General features: G+C 35.8%; 3 protein-coding genes across 3 annotated transcripts; all 3 read left to right on the forward strand.

Moving 5' to 3' along the window:
- The first annotated feature begins 3579 nt into the window (after window positions 1–3579).
- Window positions 3580–4569, forward strand: LOC149131153 (adenosine receptor A2a-like). Its single transcript, XM_089342260.1, has one exon. It carries the CDS (start codon window positions 3580–3582, stop codon window positions 4498–4500), a length of 921 nt encoding a protein of 306 aa, XP_089198386.1. The 3' UTR covers window positions 4501–4569.
- A 4054-nt stretch (window positions 4570–8623) lies between these two features.
- On the forward strand, window positions 8624–10614 carry LOC128250730 (adenosine receptor A2a-like). The gene has a single exon (XM_052976542.2). The coding sequence runs from the start codon at window positions 8627–8629 to the stop codon at window positions 9545–9547; it is 921 nt and encodes a 306-aa protein (XP_052832502.2). The 5' UTR covers window positions 8624–8626; the 3' UTR covers window positions 9548–10614.
- Window positions 10615–13599: 2985 nt separating this feature from the next.
- LOC149131154 (beta-2 adrenergic receptor-like) lies at window positions 13600–15714 on the forward strand. Its single transcript, XM_089341991.1, has one exon. It carries the CDS (start codon window positions 13600–13602, stop codon window positions 14518–14520), a length of 921 nt encoding a protein of 306 aa, XP_089198117.1. The 3' UTR covers window positions 14521–15714.
- Window positions 15715–21402: the final 5688 nt, after the last annotated feature.

The following is a 21402-nucleotide window of genomic DNA, read 5'->3' on the forward strand; positions in this document are numbered from 1 at the left end:
TATGCAACATGTTAGAGAAAGAAACCTACCTGTTTCCTGCAATACATACCAATACATACATCTAAAGCAGGGGTTCTCAACCATTTTTTTTATCTGGGGACCTCTTTCATTACTATGTTATTCTGGTGGACTCCGTAGCCATTCAATGTTTACAAAATAGTTTAGGGTTCTCAACCATTTAAAAAAATTTATGGACCTCTATCATCACTATTTTATTCCGTGGGCCCCCATAACCATTCGATATTTAAAAACTAGTTTTACAGACACTTCTTTCAAGATCCCTATTTTGTTTGTCACACATTAACTTGTGTAGGTTGAGACTATGGAAAATGTTAGAGAAAGAAACCCAGCTGTTTCTTGCAATACATACCAATACATACATCTAAAGCAGGGGTTCTCAACTATTATCTGTCTATGGACCCCTTTGATTACTATTTTATTTTGGTGGACCCCCATAACCATTCGATATTTAAAAACCAATTTTATAGAAACTTCTTTCAAAATTCCTATTTTGTTTTCCACACATTAACCTGTGTAGGTTGAGACTATGTAAAATGTTAGAGAAAGAAACCCAGCTGTTGCAATACATACCAATTTATACATCTAAAGCAAAATTCTTTTTTTAGGGGCCCTTAAAATACTCTTGTAGATCCCCAAATTACAATTTTGTTGTGTGGACCCCCAAAAAACTTGGGCCCTCAAGAGCTATATGGATCTCAGCTGAGAACCAGTGATTTGAAGAGTGTAGGGTTCCGACAACTAATAACTGATGTGTGTAGTTTATTCCATGCTTCAACAATTCTGAGAGTGAAAAAAAGTGTTTCTGAAAGTCAAAGGTGCTGTTTTATTTTTAATTTTGTAAACATGTCTGTGATTGTAATAACTGTTAGTATTAACCTTTAAACAGTGGGAAAGAGTTGTATGAATGTGAATGCCAAATGGGCAAATACCAAAAGTATTCCTCTTTTCCTTGGGGTAAATTTTTATACTTATTTTCACCTTAGTACAAAAACTATAATAATTGTTAGTCTCTTACACAATAAAATTTACAATCTCATTACCAAAGAGTGCCTTGAGATATTCAGTTTCCTTTGATGATGGCCACATTCATGTAAAATTTTTGAAACATCGACGGATGATGTCCATTGTTCTCTAATGAAACATCCACTGACGATGTTCCCTGTCTAAGGATTAAAATGCAGTTGCCATAATAAAAGATAAATTGTCCTAAAAAAAGTGAAAGTAAACAATCCTAGAAAAAAAGTGAAAATTGTGATAGAAGCCAGAATGATGACAGTGACAAACCAAAATTTCAAAGACAGAACATAAAGAACTTCATTATGCCATTTCCATCAGCAGTTGCATACACATGTGAAGTATTTCAGAAACAGCAGCTGATGTTACCCATTCCTACATCCTATACCCAGGATGTTCAAATTCCGCCGAGGTCAACTTTTCCTTTCATCCTTTTGGGGTCGATAAATTAAGTACCAGTTGCGTACTGGGGTCAATCTAATCGACTGGCCTCCTCCCCAAAAATTTTGGCCCTGGTGCCTAGAGTAAAAACGAATATAGTTGCTTCAGGTTTAACACAAAGTCTCACTCATATCAAGCCATTTGCTAGACAAATGCAACTCGGAAGTTCACTGGCATAACACATGTTTGGGTCGGCCACCTCTGTGTCAAAACCAAATTGTTTGTCTCCTTCTTTAGAGATAACAAATCTTCAGCCTCAACAAAAACATAAAAAAAGCCACCATGAACAGTACACACACCCCAGACGCTCCATTTTAGGCTACTGCTGAACTTTCAAAAGTGACATATCTACACAAATGTGGGCCCCCACGCCACTGACTTTGTTCCCTCGTAACTTTCTGAAAAATAGATATTTTTTTTTAATGAAATTTTCTACAAATATGCTTCAGGTGCTGTAGATTCCGATTATATCGGAATTTGTTATGAAAAATTGTCCCGGTAGGTGGGGAGAAACTTTTCGGAAAATTCGTAGGAGTCGTCTTTGTTTCCTCATAACTTTAAGAAAAATGGTTGATGTGATGCTGGATATTATTTCTAAATGAATATTTTTCAATGAAATTTTCTACGAATACCTTCCAGATAGTGTAGATTACGGTTATATCGGAATTTAATATGAAAAAGCAATTGGTAAGCTCACCTACGTACATACTGATACATATCACATATTTCTATAAAATGAAACTTTGAGATTTTGAAAAAAATTGTGATGTGTGTTAATACGCATGTATGCGTGCCTTCCTTTTTTTTTTATTTAGATTAAATTCCGAGGTAATCGTAATCTACAGCTTCTGAAATGAATTTGTAGAAAATTTCAATAAAAAGTACCCATATTTCCGAAAGTTATGAGGAAACAAATCTGACTCGTGTGAATTTCCTGAAACTCCTCTCAGAAAATTTGTCCACAACAAATTCCGATAAAATCGGAATCTACACCATCTGAAGCATATTTGTAGAAACTTTCATTAAAAAATATGTATTTTTCTGGAAGTTATGAGGAAACGAAATCGGAGGGTTACATTTGTGCAAGTATGCTTCAAAAGCTTAATTTTTTGAAAATTATTAACAATATCGTATTTTGCAACCGGAAACTTCCTCTTTGAAGTCGTCTTTGCCACATCCTTTCCCAGTACCCATCTTTTTGTAGGAGTAGGTACGCCATATTAACTTCCTTCCACTGAAAACTGACAGAGTCGATATCGTTAGCAAATTGAACAAAATGCTTGGCAGCATTTCTTCCGGATGTTCTGGGTTCAAATTCTGCTGATATTGACTCTACCTTTTATTATTTCAGGGTTGATAAAATAAAGTACCAGTTGAACACTGGAGCCTGTGCAATTGACTTATGCCACACAAATTTTTGACCGTGTTCCCAAATTTGAAACGATTATTAAATTTCTTTCACGCTTTCGTCAATCTAGAGTGAAAAAGGTTAATAGGTTAAGGAAACAAAACGGCGAAGGGAGAAATATGTGTGTGTGATTAGGAGCGTACATATGCGTATGCGCGCGCGTACGTGAGTGTGTGCATATGTGTGTGTGTGTGTGTGTGTGTGTGTGTATAAAAGAGAGAGAGTGCATTTCATTAAGAAAATATGGAACAAGGTCAATGATGGCTGACGTCTGCTTAAACAAAACTCACCAAAACTAATTAAGTACATATTAAACCTTATTAAATTTCAAGGTACATTATATAGATTGTTCTCAACATTTTTAGAAACGAGTTTAAGTAAATATTTTAATCAAATTTCTCTGAAATTATTGGACTCAGGTGTTCCTGAACTAATTGATTGATTCTTGAATTAGAAGGGAACGAATTAGCTATTTTGCAACACATGCACACATACATATTACATAGTCACACACAATCATGCATGAACGTGTAAATGTATGTATATACGTACACACATACATGATTTATCTCTCCCTCTCTCGATATATATATATATATATATATATATATATATATATATATATATATATATATATATATATATATATATATGAGTATGTATAGGAGAGTATCTTTGTACATCTACGAACAAGCATGGAAAACGCCACTTTATACATACTCCATGATCGCTGTTCTTTCCATCCAATGCATTATATCTCTTTAACATTTGAAATATTATCTTTGTTCCCCATAGTTTTCTTCAACCTTCTCACAGTTATTTGTATTTTCAAGTACCCAACATTACGAAATTATACCAATATGTTTGTAGCGAGCCTTGCCTCAGGCGACATTGCATACGGAATGTTAGCCTTGATACCAATAGTCACGGTCAAATACTCAAATGGTACCTCAAGATCAGTTTGTATTTTAATATTATCAACAAATTTCTGTTCGGCCTACTTGTCTCTCAGCAATCTAACGTTGCTCTCCATTGAACGGTACATTGCAGTAGTTATGCCGTTTAAATATAACATTTACGTAACAAAGCAGACGACCAGCGCCGCCATTTTGCTTTCTTGGTTGGGAAATATATTGGTTACAGTCATCATATCGTTTTTCATGAAATGGGAAAATGTGACGAGCTGTACATTTGAAAACATTTACCCAAAATGGATCAACTCGTTCATTTTTATTACCGGCTTTCTGTATATTGTCACAACTATTTTCTTTTATGTAAAGGTGATGTGGATAGCAAGGAAACAGTTGCGAGCGATTGGCCCCAGTACAAAAACAAACAATTCAGAAGCAGACGAGATAAACAAGGCAAAGATGATGATACTAATTTTCGGCTTTTTTATATGTTGCTATTTTCCTGTCGTGGTTTCCAAAGTCATAGAATATATGTCAAAATCAAACGAAAGGTATAACGTCCTTAAATGTCTCACAACTTTCTTCATTAAGATCAACTATTTCATTAATTTTTTCGTCTATAATATCTGCAGTAAACAGTTCCGAAAAGCCACCAAACATTTCTTGCGTTGCGACAAACTAAGCCTTTCCTCCAACCAACATTGATATCTTTTGTTTTTTGCACTGAAATCAAAGAACTGGATGACTCGGATTACAAACATAAGATATACAAGGTTCTTCCCGTGAAGAAAGAGGGGTTTTAAACTACAGGAAACTGTTTACAAGGAAACTGAAACATGAAAATATTGGAATCGCCTCAACGAATACATTACATTGATTTACATGCCAGTCCTTCGTAGCAGCGAATCCTAAACTTATTTAACTGGCAACTCTTTTATGAATTTTCCTAACATCGCGTACGCCATAGCTATAGTTTATTGACAATTCACTCGCTACCCTCATTTTAATAGTACGTTAATTGTCGCAAAAAATTATTTTTAAGTTTGCATTTGAAAACGTATGAAAATATAACTTTGAAATTATGGAAGACATTTTTGCATTAAGTGTTTGCAAAACACTAGAATTTCTTTTCATGTTATCCACATCGAGGAACACTACCCAACATTGCCTCGTGCATCACTGTACACTTTGGGAGAACATATACACCACAGAATCTACGAAACTAGCATTATCTGTCTATGACTCGGAAAGGACGCTGAACTTGGAAAAGGATGTATGGTAGAAACCACTCATAATAAAAAGCAATACTGGTGGAATGTACCAGTGAAGACCTCAATAAAATGTAAACACAACAGGCCTGATATAATGATTTGGGATAGAGAAGAGAAACTGTGCACAGTTGTGGAAGTTAGCTGCCCATCTGATGTTAACATAAAGCTGAAGGTCAGTGAAAAAGAGAACACCTATGCTGAACTATAGAGAAATCTTCACTTACTGAATCCAAATTACAAGTTCAGGTTTATACCTGTAATTATTGGGGCCCTGGGATATGTGATATACAGCCTAAATATCAATCTTGAGAAATTAGGCTCCTCAGAACCAGAAAGGAGAAAGCTAATTCGAAGACTTCGGATCCAAACCATCACTGGAACTGTAAAAATCTGTAAAACTTTCCAGAAGTTTATCATTTAAAAATATATAAGCATGTCTAGATATGTAACTATATGTATGAGAATACATACATAAAACGTACAAATCTGCACATACATACATACATACATACATACATACATACATACTAAAATGCCCTGTAGTTGATGTTGAAATTCCTATAAAGGAGCATTGGATCTAGGTTAGAAACTGGTTTTTTCTTTATTGGCAAGAAATCTTGAAATAAACTGAATAATGACATACACAGACGCACGCGCGTGCACACACAAACACACACACACACACACACACATACACACACATATGTATATATATGATATATATATAATAAAATTTGAAATCGTCATTATTTTTATTCTTATTGTTTTTAACACAGGTTTTGTTGAAACTTCTGGAGTCTTGAAAGCGTCGCGGGAATGCTGCCTGCAGCCTCCGCTACCATGCTGTCCTTTTCAACTATCTAATACTTTCCTGGTGATTCTAGCCGTGCCAAAGAAGCAAACTTTTTGTAGCATTTCTACTGGGCACAATATTCCGATTTCCTTGATATTCCTCTTGATGCCTTCTGGTACTTTCCCCAAGGACCCAACAATAATCAGCACTCTTTCCACATTCTATAATAAACTAGTGGGGCCCGTGCCCTTAAAAATGACGGTTAATTGTCGTATTAAATATATTTAAGGTACAAAATAATCGGATGCAAACATTCACATACTTCTCTTGTACACGCATGCGCATACACATATATATCGACGCAGAGTTCAAAAGCTGTTTGATTTTTATTTTCAGCGTTGAATGTTCACAATCCCACTTCCATTACACACACAGACACACACACACACACAAACAGGCATTCACATGACTCCCTTTTACATACACACACACACACACACATATACTCACGCAGAGTTGAAACACTTTGATTTTTTTTCTCACCGTAGACCTTCCACCATCCCACTACCAAGTTTGCCATCACCCCTTCCTTTCTGTTTCATATGTTGTGACGGAGAAATGCACAGGAGTATTATTATAGCAGATAAATGTTCATCTTAATGAATAATTAATGTTTGGTTCCAATCAAGGCAGGGAGCTACCCGAATCGTTAGCACACCAGACAAAATACTTAAAGGAATTTCCTCCGTCTTTACGTTCCGTCGAGATCTTTCATCCTTTCGCGATCGATAAAATAAGAATCAGTTCTGCAACGGGATCGATGTAATCGACTTACGCCCCCGCTCAGAACCAGAACCGACACACTGGATTCCCGCGAATGTCTACAAAATTTCTAAAGTATGGTGTTGTTTTAATAAGCCGGTTGCTTTATTAAGTCGGTGCCTTCTACAATAGTCCGAAGCCGACCGAAGCCTTGTGATTGAATTTCACAAAAGGAAATCGAAAGAAACAAGGCGTATGTGTAAGCAAGAGAGTGTGTGCGTGCGTTTGAGTGTGTGTGGAGGGAGGTGTCCCCGACCACCGATAGAGAAACGGTGCTGGTGTTTTTATGGCTCGGTAAAAGGGACAGATAGAATAAGTACCTGAAAAAAAAAGTCCTTCAAGGTATGGCCGAAGTCTAATGACTGAAACAGGTAAAATATAAAAGGAAAAAGATAAAATATGCTTCAGATGGTGTAGATTCCGATTATATCGGAATTTGTTGTGCAAAACATTTTCGAGGAGGAATTTCGGAAAATTCATACAAGTTGGCTTTGTTTCCTCCTAACTTTCAGGAAAATGGTTATTTAAAAAAGTTGAACGCTTCTATTGATACATTCTGACACACATCACAAATATCTACAAAGTGAAACGCGTACATTTTGAAAAATATACGAGGTTGTACTGGAAAGTTCCTGGTTTTAAGGGTGTCGCGATAAGCCTGGCTGGAGGCCCAACCTTCCAAGTTCTTTTACAAGGTTCAGAAAAACTGAAGGACTGCTGCAATAAATGTGTGAATCTGAGAGGGGAATATATTGTATAAAATCGTAACTGATCTTCTCGTATTTTCTTTTACCTAAAACCAGGAACTTTTCTGCGCCCCATCATATTCGTGTAATCTCACTATTTTATGTTTTGTCTTTTTTTTTTTTTCATATCAAATTCCAATATAATCGTAATCTACAGCATCTGAAAGGTATTTGTAGAAAATTTCATTTAAAAAAATACCAATTTTTCTGAAAGTTATAAGGAAATAAAGTCGGCGGGCACACAAAGTTTGCCCCGAACGCTTGTGTTAGATTACAGAAATTCTGAAAAACACTGATACATATTGCCTTTCAAAAAGATCATTATTTTTCTCCCTTTTTCTTTTTTCTTTCCAGAATCATGATCATGGCCATATTTTGCAACCGTAAATTGTATGTTAGAGGTCGTCTGTGCCTCATTGATTCTCACGAGCTATCTTTTTTGAGGGAAGGTGGGGTATGCGCTTGTTTATTATCTTCTTTCTACAGAAAACTGATGGAATCGTTATCGTTAACGAGTTGGACAAAAGGCCAAGCGGTTATCCTAGAATAAAAAGCGTTACTAGGTTACGGGAATAAAAGGACAAAGGACGAAATATCCATGTGTGTGTGTGTGTGTGTTTTAGTTTAGGAAGTATGAAACACTGTCAATGATGGCTGTGGTCGGGCTTAAGAAAACCCACCGAAACTAATTAAACGCAATAAATCTTATTAAATTTCAAAGAACATTATATACATTGTTCCCGAACCTTACTTAGAAAAAATTAAGTAGGTATTTCAATGAAATTTCTCACGAATTATTGGACTCAGGTGTTTCAGTCCTAATTGATTGCTTGATTCTGGAGTTAGAAGTGGACGACAAATTGCTAATTTGCAACACACACACACACACACACACACATACACACACACACACACACACACACACACACACACAACACACACACACACACACACACACATACACACACACACACACACACACACACACACACCACACACACACACACACACACACACACACACACACAAAACACGCGCACATAATCGTGTTTGAATATGCGAATGAATGTATCTACGTGTTCACATAAATGTTCTTTCTCTCCCTCTCTCTCTCTCTCTCTCCCCGTCTCTCGAAATATACATACGTATATATATATGCGTATGTATAGGAAAGTATCTTTGAACATCTACGAAAAAGCATGGAAAACACCACTTCATACATACTCCACTATCGCTGTTCGTTCAATCCAATGTATCGTATGACTCAAATATTTGAGATAATGGCTTTGTTCCCCATAGTTTTCTTCAACCTTCTCACAGTTATTTGTATTTTCAAGTACCCAACATTACGAAATTACACCAATATGTTTGTAGCGAGCCTTGCCTCGGGCGACATTGCATACGGAATGTTAGCCTTGATACCAGCAGTCACGGTCAAATACTTAAATGGTACCTCAAGATCAGTTTGTATTTTAATATTATCAACAAATTTCTGTTCGGCCTACTTGTCTCTCAGCAATCTAACGTTGCTCTCCATTGAACGGTACATTGCAGTAGTTATGCCGTTTAAATATAACATTTACGTAACAAAGCAGACGACCAGCGCCGCCATTTTGCTTTCTTGGTTGGGAAATATATTGGTTACGGTCATCATATCGTTTTTCATGAAATGGGAAAATGTGACGAGCTGTGTATTTGAAAACATTTACCCAAAATGGATAAACTCGTTCATTTTTATTACCGGCTTTCTGTACACTGTCACAACTATTTTCTCTTATGGAAAGGTGATGTGGATAGCAAGGAAACAGTTGCGAGCGATTGGCCCCAGTACAAAATCAAGCAGTTCAGAAGCAGACGAGATAAACAAGGCAAAGATGATGATGCTAATTTTCGGCCTTTTTATATGTTGCTATTTTCCTGCCGTGGCTTCAAATGTCATAGAATATATGTCCACATCACAAAACAAAGATACCGTCCTCAACTGTCTCGCAGCTTTCCTCATTAAGATCAACTATTTCATTAATTTTTTCATCTATAATATCTGCAGTAAACAGTTCCGAAAGGCCACCAAACATTTCTTGTGTTGCGACAAACTAAGCCTTTCCGCCAACCAACATTGATATCTTTTGTTTTTTGCACTGAAATCAAACAACTGGATGACTCGGATTACAGACATGGCCATACTAGGTTCTTCACGTGCAAGACAGAAGGGTTTTAAACTACAGGAAACTGTTTACACGGAAATTACATGCCAGTTTACACCGAAATTACATGCCAGTCTCTCGTAGCAGCGAATCCTAAACTTATTTTATCTGGTAACTCTTTTATAAATTTTCCTAACATCGTGTACGCCATAGCTATAGTTTATTGACAATTCACTCGCTACCCTCATTTTAATAGTACGTTAATTGTCGCAAAAAATTATTTTAAAGTTTGCATTTGAAAACGTATGAAAATATAACTTTGAAATTATGGAAGACATTTATGTATCAAGTGATTCTTTATCTTGCAAAACACCAGAATTTCTTCTCACGACATCCACATCGAGGAACACTACCCAACATTGCCTCGTGCATCACTGTACACTTTGGGAGAACATGTACACCACAGAATCTACGAAACTAGCATTATCTGTCTATGACTCGGAAAGGACGCTGAACTTGGAAAAGGATGTATGGTAGAAACCACTCATAATAAAAAGCAATACTGGTGGAATGTACCAGTGAAGACCTCAATAAAATGTAAACACAACAGGCCTGATATAATGATTTGGGATAGAGAAGAGAAACTGTGCACAGTTGTGGAAGTTAGCTGCCCATCTGATGTTAACATAAAGCTGAAGGTCAATGAAAAAGAGAACACCTATGCTGAACTATAGAGAAATCTTCACTTACTGAATCCAAATTACAAGTTCAGGTTTATACCTGTAATTATTGGGGCCCTGGGATATGTGATACACTGCCTAAATACCAATCATGAGAAATTAGGCTTCTCAAAACCAGAAAGGAGAAAGCTAATTCGAAGACTACGGATCCATCACTGGAACTATAAAAATCTTCAAAAATTTCCAGAAGTTTATCATTTAAAAATATATAAGCATGTCTAGATATGTAACTATATGCACGAGAATACATACATAAAACATACAAATCTGCGCATACATACATACATACATACATACATACATATATACATACATACAAAAATACCCTGTTGTTGATGTTGAAATTCCAATATAGAAGCCTTGGATCTAGATTAGAAACCAGTTCTCTCTCTATTTGCAAGAAATCTTGAAATAAACTGAATAATGACATACACAGACGCACGCGCGAGCACACAGACATATGTATATATATATATATATATATATATATATATATATATATATATATATATGTATATATGTATATATATATATATATATATGTATATATATATATATATATTTATATATATTTATATATATATATATATATATGGTATATGTAATAAAATTTGAAATCGTCATCATTATTTTTATTCTTATTGTTTTTAACACAGGTTTTGTTGAAACTTCTGGAGTCTTGAAGGCATCACGGGAATGCTGCCTGCAGCCTCCGCTACCATGTTGTCCTTTTCAACTATCTAATACTTTCCTGGTGATTCTGGCCGTGCCAAGAAGGCAAACTTTTTGTAGCAGTTCTACTGAGCACAATATTCCGATTTCCTTGATATTCCTCTTGATGCCTTCTGGTACTTTCCCCAAAGACCCAACAATAATCAGCACTCTCTCCACATTCTTCATCATCCAAAGTTGTATTATGTCATGTTTAACAGCAATGTACATGTCTATTTTCCCGTCTTCCTTCTTCACTATTCGTGGGTCAAAGGGGCACGTAACATTAGTTCTTACTGTTGTTGTTCTTCACTCATTCATGTATCCGATCCATCTTAACGTTAAAATTCGTCGTTTTAATTAGTAACCGACTGTCATATCTTCGTTATAATTTGTGACTCCATCATTATAACTGGTAACAAGACTAAAAGAACAGCAGCCTTCTACCCTCGACTGCAAGAATTGCATGTCTTCTGAACCAATTACCCCCAAAATCGTTACATTCTACTTAATGGAATTACTGCTTTCTTAAGGCGGCGAGCTGGCAGAAACGTTAGCACGCCGGACGAAATGCTTAGCGGTATTTCGTCTGCCGCTTCGTTCTGTGTTCAAATTCCGCCGAGGTCGACTTTGCCCTTCATTCTTTCGGGGTCGATAAATTAAGTACCAGTTGCATACTATGATCGATCTAATCGAGTGGTCCCCCTCCCCAAATATTTCAGGCCTTGTGTTTAGAGTAGAAAATGAATTACTGCCTTCTTAACAAATTGCCAAATTTTGCAAGATCAAATGAAACCAGTCAAAGTTTAGCAAAATATCTCCCGTGAACCTTTTCTTAGCCTGTGCCTATTCTTCCCTTATATTTCATAACCAGATGTTTAGCAAGGGACACTTCTACAAAGTTTGTCAATTTTCTCCAATTTTCTTTGTTTTTCTTTTAATGTAAGAACTACCTGGACGAATCTATTTAAGTCTGCAAGCACATTTTCGACAGTCACACATTTTGCTTGCGGTCCCGAATTTTAAAAAAAATCCTGCATTCTTCCACAGTCTAATGACTGAAAGTCTAATGACTGAAACAGGTAAAATATAAAAGGAAAAAGATAAAATATGCTTCAGATGGTGTAGATTCCGATTATATCGGAATTTGTTGTGGAAAACATTTTCGGAGAGGAATTTCGGAAAATTCATACGAGTTGGCTTTGTTTCCTCCTAACTTTCAGAAAAATGGTTATTTAAAAAAGTTGATAGCTTCTACTCATACATTCTGACACACATCACAAATATCTACAAAATGAAACTCGTAAATTTTGAAAAAATATACGAGGTTGTACTGGAAAGTTCCTGGTTTTAAGGGTGTCGCGATAAGCCTGGCTGGAGGCCCAACCTTCCAAGTTCTTTTACAATGCTCAGAAAACTGAAGGACTGCTGCAATAAATGTGTGAATCTGAGAGGGGAATATGTTGTATAAAATCGTAACTGATCTTCTCGTATTTTCTTTTACCTAAAACCAGGAACTTTTCCGCACACCATCGTATGCGTGTAATCTCACTATTTAAAAAAAAAAAATTTATTTCAAATTCCGATATAATCGTAATCTACAGCATCTGAGAGATATTTGCAGAAAATTTCATTTTCTACAAATAAAGTCGGCGAGCACATTTCTCAAAGAATGCCCTCGAATGCTTGTGTTAGATTACAGAAATTCTGAAAAACACTGATACATATTGCCTTTCATAAAGATCATTATTTTTCTCCCTTTTTCTTTTTTCTTTCCAGAATCATGATCATGGCCATATTTTGCAACCGTAAATTGTATGTTAGAGGTCGTCTGTGCCTCATTGATTCTCACGAGCTATCTTTTTTGAGGGAAGGTGGGGTATGCGCTTGTTTATTATCTTCTTTCTACAGAAAACTGATGGAATCGTTATCGTTAACGAGTTGGACAACATGCCAAGCGGTTATCCTAGAATAAAAAGCGTTACTAGGTTACGGGAATAAAAGGACGAAGGACGAAATATCCATGTATTTTCGTGTAGGAAGTATGAAACACTGTTAGAGATGGCTGTCATCTGCTTTCACAAAACCCATCAAAACTAATTAAACGCAATAAATCTTATTAAATTTCAAAGAATATTATATAGATTGTTCCCGAACTTTATTTCGAAAAGATTAAGCAGGTATTTCAATGAAATTTCTCTCGAATTATTGGACTCAGGTGTGTCAGGCCTAATTGATTGCTTGATTCTGGAGTAAGAATGGACAAATTAGCTATTGTGCAACACACGCACACACAAATTCACACACATACACAAATACGCACGGACTTAAACACACACACACACACACACACACACACACACACGCACAAACACACACAAACACAAAACAAGCGCACATAATCATGTCTGAACATGTAAGTGTATGTATCTACGTGTACACGTACATGTTCTCTTTATCTCTCCCCGTCTCTCGAAATGTATATATATATATATATATATATATATATATATATATATATATATACGCACATACACGTATATAAAGGAGAGTGTCTTTCTACTGATATGCACAAATATGGAAAACGCCACTTTATACATGCTTCAATTTCGCTGTTCGTTCCATCCAATGCATTATATCAGTTTAACATTTGAAATATTATCTTTGATTCCCATAGTTTTCTTCAACCTTCTCACAGTTATTTGTATTTTCAAGTACCCAACATTACGAAATTATACCAATATGTTTGTTGCGAGCCTTGCGTCAAGCGACATTGCATACGGAATGTTAGCCCTGATACCAACAGTCATGGCGAAATTATTTAATAGTGCTTCAAGATCGCTTTGTATTTTAACATTTTCAGCAAATTTCTGTTCGGCCTACTTGTCTCTCAGCAATCTAACGTTGCTCTCCATTGAACGATACATTGCAGTAGTTATGCCATTTAAATATAGCATTTACGTAACAAAGCAGACGACCAGCGCCGCCATTTTGCTTTCTTGGTTCGGAAATATATTGCTTACGGTCATCATATCGTTTTACAGTGGACGGGAGAATGTTACGATTTGTTCATTTGACAGAATTTACCCAAAGTGGATCCACTCGTTCATTTTTATTACCGGCTTTCTGTACATTCTCACAACTATTTTCTTTTATGGAAAGGTGATGTGGATAGCAAGGAAACAGTTGCGAGCGATTGGCCCCAGTACAAAAACAGACAATTCAGAAGCAGACGAGATAAACAAGGCAAAGATGATGATGCTAATTTTCGGCCTTTTTATATGTTGCTATTTTCCTGTCGTGCTTGTCAAAATCATAGAATATATGTCTAAATCAAACGAAAGGTATATCGTCCTCAGATGTCTCACAACTTTCTTCATTAAGGTCAACTATTTCATTAATTTTATCGTCTATAACGTCTGCAGTAAGCAGTTCCGAAAGGCCACCAAACATTTCTTGTGTTGCGACAAACTAAGCCTTTCCTCCAACCAACATTGATATCTTTTGTTTTTTTGAACTGAAATCAAAGAACTGGATGACTCGGATTACAAACATGGTCATACAAGTTTCTTCACGTGCAAGACAAAGAAATGTTTAAACGACAGCAAACTGTTTACACGGAAATTAAAACATGAAAGTATTGGAATCGTCTAAAAAAATACATTACATTGATTTACATGCCAGTCTCTCGTAGCCGCGAATCCTAAACTAATTTTAACTGGCAACTCTTTTATGGTTTTTCCTAACGTCGTGTACCCTGTCGCTGTAGTTTATTGACAAATCACTCGCTACCCTCATTTTAATAGTACGTTAATTGTCGCAAAATATTGTTTTAAAGATGGTATTTGAAAACGTATGAAAATATAACTTTGAAATTATGGAAGACATTTTTGTATCAAGTGATTCTTTACCTTGCAAGACACCAGAATTTCTTCTCACGACATCCACATCGAGGAACACTACCCAACATTGCCTCTTGCACTTAACTCCATCACACTCTTTACATTTCACTTTTCTGAACTAAAATACTTTGTCTCATACTTCACTACACTTCTCTCCGTGATACTACATCACTCGACACTGCACAATAGTGCACCTCACCAAAACGCATCCCATTCATTTGGTTCTTGTGGATACGCGTGGCTTAGTGGTTAGGGGTGTTGTACTCGTAAGCTTAAGATTGTGATTTCGATTCCACGACTTCGCGATATGTCGTGTTTTTGAACAAAACACTTCATTTCACGTTGCTCCAATCCACTCACCTGGCAGAGTAATTCCACTCATTGATCATCCCATCCATTGAGAGAACATATACAGCACAGAATCCAGGAAACTAGCCTTATCGGGAAGGACGTTTCACCCACTTTTGTTTACACTAAATTACACTGGCCTACACTAGACTACACCCCCTACTCAATGTAGATACACCTATGTATCTAAACTTCTACACAACTTGAAAAACATCTCGGCAAACTCGTGAACTCCACACTATCCAATTCTTTCCCCTTCACCTCGACATATAGATCTTTAACGATTGGTCAAAAGAAAGGTTAGATCGTGTCCCTGTTTATATATATCTATAGATATATATGTATACTTTCGCTCCTTCTTAAAAGCGGCACTGCTCGTGAAACAAACGAAAAGAAAACTAAAGCATACAAGCAACGAACCCAAAACGTATTCATTTATGAACTTCAGTGTGTACATATATATATATATATATATATATATATATATATATATATATATATATATATATATATATATATATATATATATATATATATATATATATATATATAAAATTCCTTATGTACTTTTATTTATAAACCCGGTTGTCAATAAATACTTGTACTTTGTGGTTTTTTGTCACTTTAGTTACAAATTAAGTTAATGAATTCAACAGGATACACTGTCTGCAAGTCGTTGGGTTCAGCATATTATCCTCCATTTTCTAATTGATATATATAAATCAAAAAGTGTATCCTGCTTTTTTTATTGTTAACAGTGGATAGTTTTACAACCGCTAAAACTCTGCTATTTCTCATTAATTTCTTTCCTTTCAACTTTTTTTCTGATGAAGGACTCTATATGAAACGTTGACTTTTCCATTCACCCACGGCAAGTTCACCGGACTTTTTCTCTTTTTTACTAAATAATACAAATCTTGCCAGTTAACTCCATTCTTTCTCTTTTTCCATGAGATAAAGTCCTCAAAGTCTCTAATACACGCACACACACACACACACAAATATGCATATACACAGAATTACCTCGGTTTTCGAACAATTCTGATCACGAATAAATCGTGCTTATATATATATATATATATATATATATATATATATATATATATATATATATGTATGTGTGTGTGTATATATATATATATATATATATGTATGTGTGTATATATATATATATATACATATATATATATACTTTATTTAAAAGCAGCAGAAAAATAACAAAAGACTGTTACTCTGAGTTTCACGTTCCCGTTCATCGGGAACGTGAAACTCCGAGTAACAGTCTTTTGTTATTTTTCTGCTGCTTTTGAATAAAGCATATTACTCTACCTCTGGTATTTGAGTACTCTTTTTTTCCACCTTGTTGCACATTTCAAGTGCTTACTCCGGTATAAAGCACAATTTATTTGTGATCAGAGGCGTTCGTAAACCGAGGTACTACTGTATTAAATGAATAAGAGAAAGACAAGAGATATAAAGTACGATTTATTCGGGATCAGTGGATCAGTGTTGTTCGAAAACTGAGTTTTTATTGTGTGTATGTATATATATATATATATATATATATATATATATATATATATATATATATATATAAGGTTAAGGAGGGTATTGGATTTAACCAAACCCAAAAATACAGGTAATACCGAGTAAGTGCTGTATACCGGCTAGTTACGCCCCAATCGTTGTATAAACAGGATTGGGGATTATAAGTCCTGTATTAGCGTGTGTATGTATAAATAGAGAAAAGGATAAAGAGAACAATGGTAAAGTTAGAAATATATTTTATGGATAGAGTCTTACAGCTGTATTCTAACTTTACCATTGTTCTCTTTATCCTTTTCTCTAGTTATATATATATATATATATATGTAAATTAAATTTCTAAAATTTCTTTTACTGCCCTATGTTTAATAATGACATATATATATATATATATATATATATATATATATATATATATATATATATATATATATATATATATATATATATATATATATATATATTATAGTAGGGAATAAATCCAAAAACTCACAGGGAAAAATTCAATTTAGCAATTCTAAATCAAATTTCACAATATATAATATATGTATTTAATTTAGAGAAAAAAAAACCTCTACTAATCAATTCAGTAATGAAAAACGTTATTCACACCATCTTATTATTTTTCTAGAGGCTGCGAATAACATTTTTCATTATTGAATTGATTAATAGAGGGTTTTTTACTCTCTAAATTATATATATATATATATATATATATATATATATATATATATATATATATATATATATATATATATATATATATATATATATATATATATATATATATATATATATATATATATATATATATATATATATATATATATATATATATATATATATATATATGTATATATATATATATATATATATATATATATATATATATATATATATAATTAAATTAAAACAGTAGGGTAAAAAATTGGATATTAATTAATATCGATTTAATACCATTTTCTTTGAGAACAATTCGGTCTTAGTAGACACATTACATGTGATCTTGTTCTAGCACATTAACAGTCCACCTAGTGGTCTCCTGTATATATATATATATATATATATATATATATATATATATATATATATATATATATATATAGAGAGAGAGAGAGAGAGAGAGAGAGAGAGAGAGAGAGAGAGAGAGAGAGAGAGAGAGACACAATTGCAGCGTGGAAGATGCTTATATACCATTTAAGAACACGCAAAAAAAAAAAACAGTTAGATTCACTTCAACATTTCAATTTAATTTGAGTCAAAATATTTTTGTCGCTTGGAAATCGTGACCCGTTCACAGACAAAATTTCGTGCTGTTGCGTGATGCGTGATGCGCAATCAGTCCCGGAATGGAAACCGCGATCTTCCAATCGTGAACGCAACAATCTTAACCACTAGGCCACGCGCCTCCACATGTTTGTGCACATCTATATGTATCTATATATTCATACGTACAACGATATATACACACACATATATATACACGCATATATGTATATAAATATTATTATTATTATTGTTGTTGTTGCTGTTGTTATTATTATTATCATTATCATTATTATTATTATTATCATTATTATTATTATTTTTATTATTAAGGCGGCAGAATCGTTAGCACGCCGGGCGAAATGCTTAGCGGTATTTCGTCTGCCGCGACGTTCTGAGTTCAAATTTCGCCGAGGTCGACTTCGCCTTTCATCCTTTCGGGATCGATAAATTAAGTACCAGTTGAATATTGGTGTCGATGTAATCGACTCATCCCTCCCCCTTGTGGAAAAATTTGAAACCGTTATTATTGTTGTTATTTGACTTTGTTACAAGTTGCATCGAAGTCTAAATCCAGAGACATCAAGGGACACTAACATTTTCCATCTAGAGGTGTTAACAGGTGAGGTGCCATGCAACCGAAAAAAAACTGATGTCTGTATGATAAAGAAAAATGATAAGAACGAATAAAATTGTAATTAACATGGAGAAGAATTTGCGTAAAATATATGAGGTATTCATTAGCAGTAGTGGAGGCGCAATGGCCCAGTGGTTAGGGCAGCGGACTCGCGGTCATAGGATCGCGGTTTCGATTCCCAGACCGGGCGTTGTGAGTGTTTATTGAGCCAAAGCTCCACGAGGCTCCGGCAGTTGGATGGTGGCGAACCCTGCTGTACTCTTTCACCACAACTTTCTCTCACTCTTACTTCCTGTTTCTGTTGTGCCTGTAATTCAAAGGGCCAGCCTTGTCACACTATGTCAAACTGAATATCCCCGAGAACTACGGTAAGGGTACACGTGTCTGTGGAGTGCTCAGCCACTTGCACGTTAATTTCGCGAGTAGGCTGTTCCGTTGATCGGATCAACTGGAACCCTCATCGTCGTAATCGACGGAGTGCCAATAACAACAATTCATAAGCAGTGGCGAATTGGGTCTAAAAATATTGGTTGCCAGGAGACTAAGGAAGCCCACCCGCAACTACAATGCTATCATTTATTTATTTATTTTGTTAAAAGTATTCTTTTCAACTGTCTACAAACACAGCCTGGCTGGAATAGTTAATGCATTCTTCCAGGAGTGAATAAAAAATTCTCAAACATGAGCCCCGATATACTAACATGGGCCCCGATATATATAGCTTCTAATAGCGCAGGGGTCATTTGCCATCGGGCTAGCTGGCAACCTGGCCAGTCCGCCACTACTCATAAGCATGATCTTCTACAATTCATTTATTTTGGGGCTGCCTGTACCAGAAAGAAAAAAATTAATCTTAAAAACTACAGCATCACTCATTGGTTAGATTCTGAATGTTCTAAAGTGTGGTATTGTAAAGTCAATAGAAATATACCACAAAAAGGGTAATTAACTTAACTTAATTAGTCTTAATAACCACAGGCTCTCTCGTTAGCTACATTTATACGTTGGGAATCCCTAAATGACCACAAAAATTCTAGGGAGTGTTGTTTTATGTCAATAAAATATACCATAAAGCGGTTTATTTCGCTAACATAAAACCAGATTGAACTGATTCAAACTGGTTCGATCCAGTCTCTACCAGTCGACTCGGTCGCCCATCTTGTCGTTATCTCTTCACACTTGGCTGACACTAAAGTCTGAATGGAAATGGATATTATTATACAGCAGAACGAGAATCTGTTCTGTCTTCATCGTTCATTTGTTTGTCAATGGACAACGGCCACACTGGAGCACTGCCTTGAAGGGGTTTTAGTCGAACGAATCGACTACAGAAGTTCTTTTTGAAGTCAACAAATTATTCTGTTGTTCTCTAATTTCCAGGGCGCTAGATTTCGGGGATGTAAACAAACTCACACTGGTTGTCAAACGATGCTACGGGAAACAGACACACACACACATGTATATATATATGTGTGTGTATTCATATGTGCCACTACCATCTAATTTGCCCGGGGCCTATAATGCCGCTAAGACGGCCTTGATGTGTGTGGGGGGGGGTGTCGGGGGGCGTGTGTGTGTGTCGGGGGAGCGTGTGTGTGTGTCGGGGGGGGGTCGTCTTTGTCCGCTACCACTGTATGATAACCGGTGTTGGCTTCGTTTTGGTTCCCATAACTTAGCGGTTCAGTAAATAGTCACTCTTACAATAAATACCTGGTTTTAAGGAAAATAATAAGTCGAGTTGTTCGACTATATTTCTTCAAGGTTGTGCTCTAACATGGCCGCAGTCGAAAACCTGAAACGAGTAAAAAGATAAATATAAGGGGAAGTAACTCTATCACAGGCAATTGTAATATCAGGGTACATAACTCTAACAATAAAAATATATTGTTTTTCTGCACACCTATTATACCGATTTTAATTTATTCATTCTTTAAAAAATTGTATTGATTTCATTTATTAGGCGGTATCTAAGGTGCTATATCAATTTCATGGCTACCAATTGAATAAATTACTTGAAATAATTTATTTATTTTAATTTCGGACTTTGCTCGGTTTTCCAACTCAAGAACGTAACTTTCCCAAGACTGTTTGTACGTCGGAGCGACGAAGACCGTCGAATTATCAGGGAAATTAACGACTGCCAACTCCACTGTCTCGCTCTAACCATCCCCCATCCAATGACAAGACCAGGTCAAGACGACTGGAGATGGAGACAAATGCAGTGTAAGACCAAGATGTTATACTTATCTCATCTTGCTCCCTGTGTTGTGAGGGCGCACGGCTTAGCAGTTAAAATATTCGACTCACGATCGTAATGTTGTGTCCTTGAGCAAGGGAGGCGCAATGGCCCAGTGGTTAGGGCAGCGGACTCTTGGTCATAGGATCGCGGTTTCGATTCCCAGACCGGGCGTTGTGAGTGTTTATTGAGCGAAAACACCTAAAGCTCCGGCAGGGGATGGTGGCGAACCCTGCTGTACTCTTCCACCACAATTTTTTTCTCACTCTTACATCCTGTTTCTGTTGTACCTGTAATTCAAAGGGCCAGCCTTGTCACACTCTGTGTCACGCTGAATCTCCCCGAGAACTACGTTAAGGGTACACATATAATAGATTGTGTGTGTATTCTTTTCTGCACAAGGCCAGAAATTTTGGGGGAGGGAGCCAGTCGATTAGATCGACCCC

This window comes from Octopus bimaculoides, chromosome 25 (assembly GCF_046866305.1).
Source record: "Octopus bimaculoides isolate indiv1 chromosome 25, ASM4686630v1, whole genome shotgun sequence".
Lineage (NCBI taxonomy): Eukaryota > Metazoa > Mollusca > Cephalopoda > Octopoda > Octopodidae > Octopus > Octopus bimaculoides.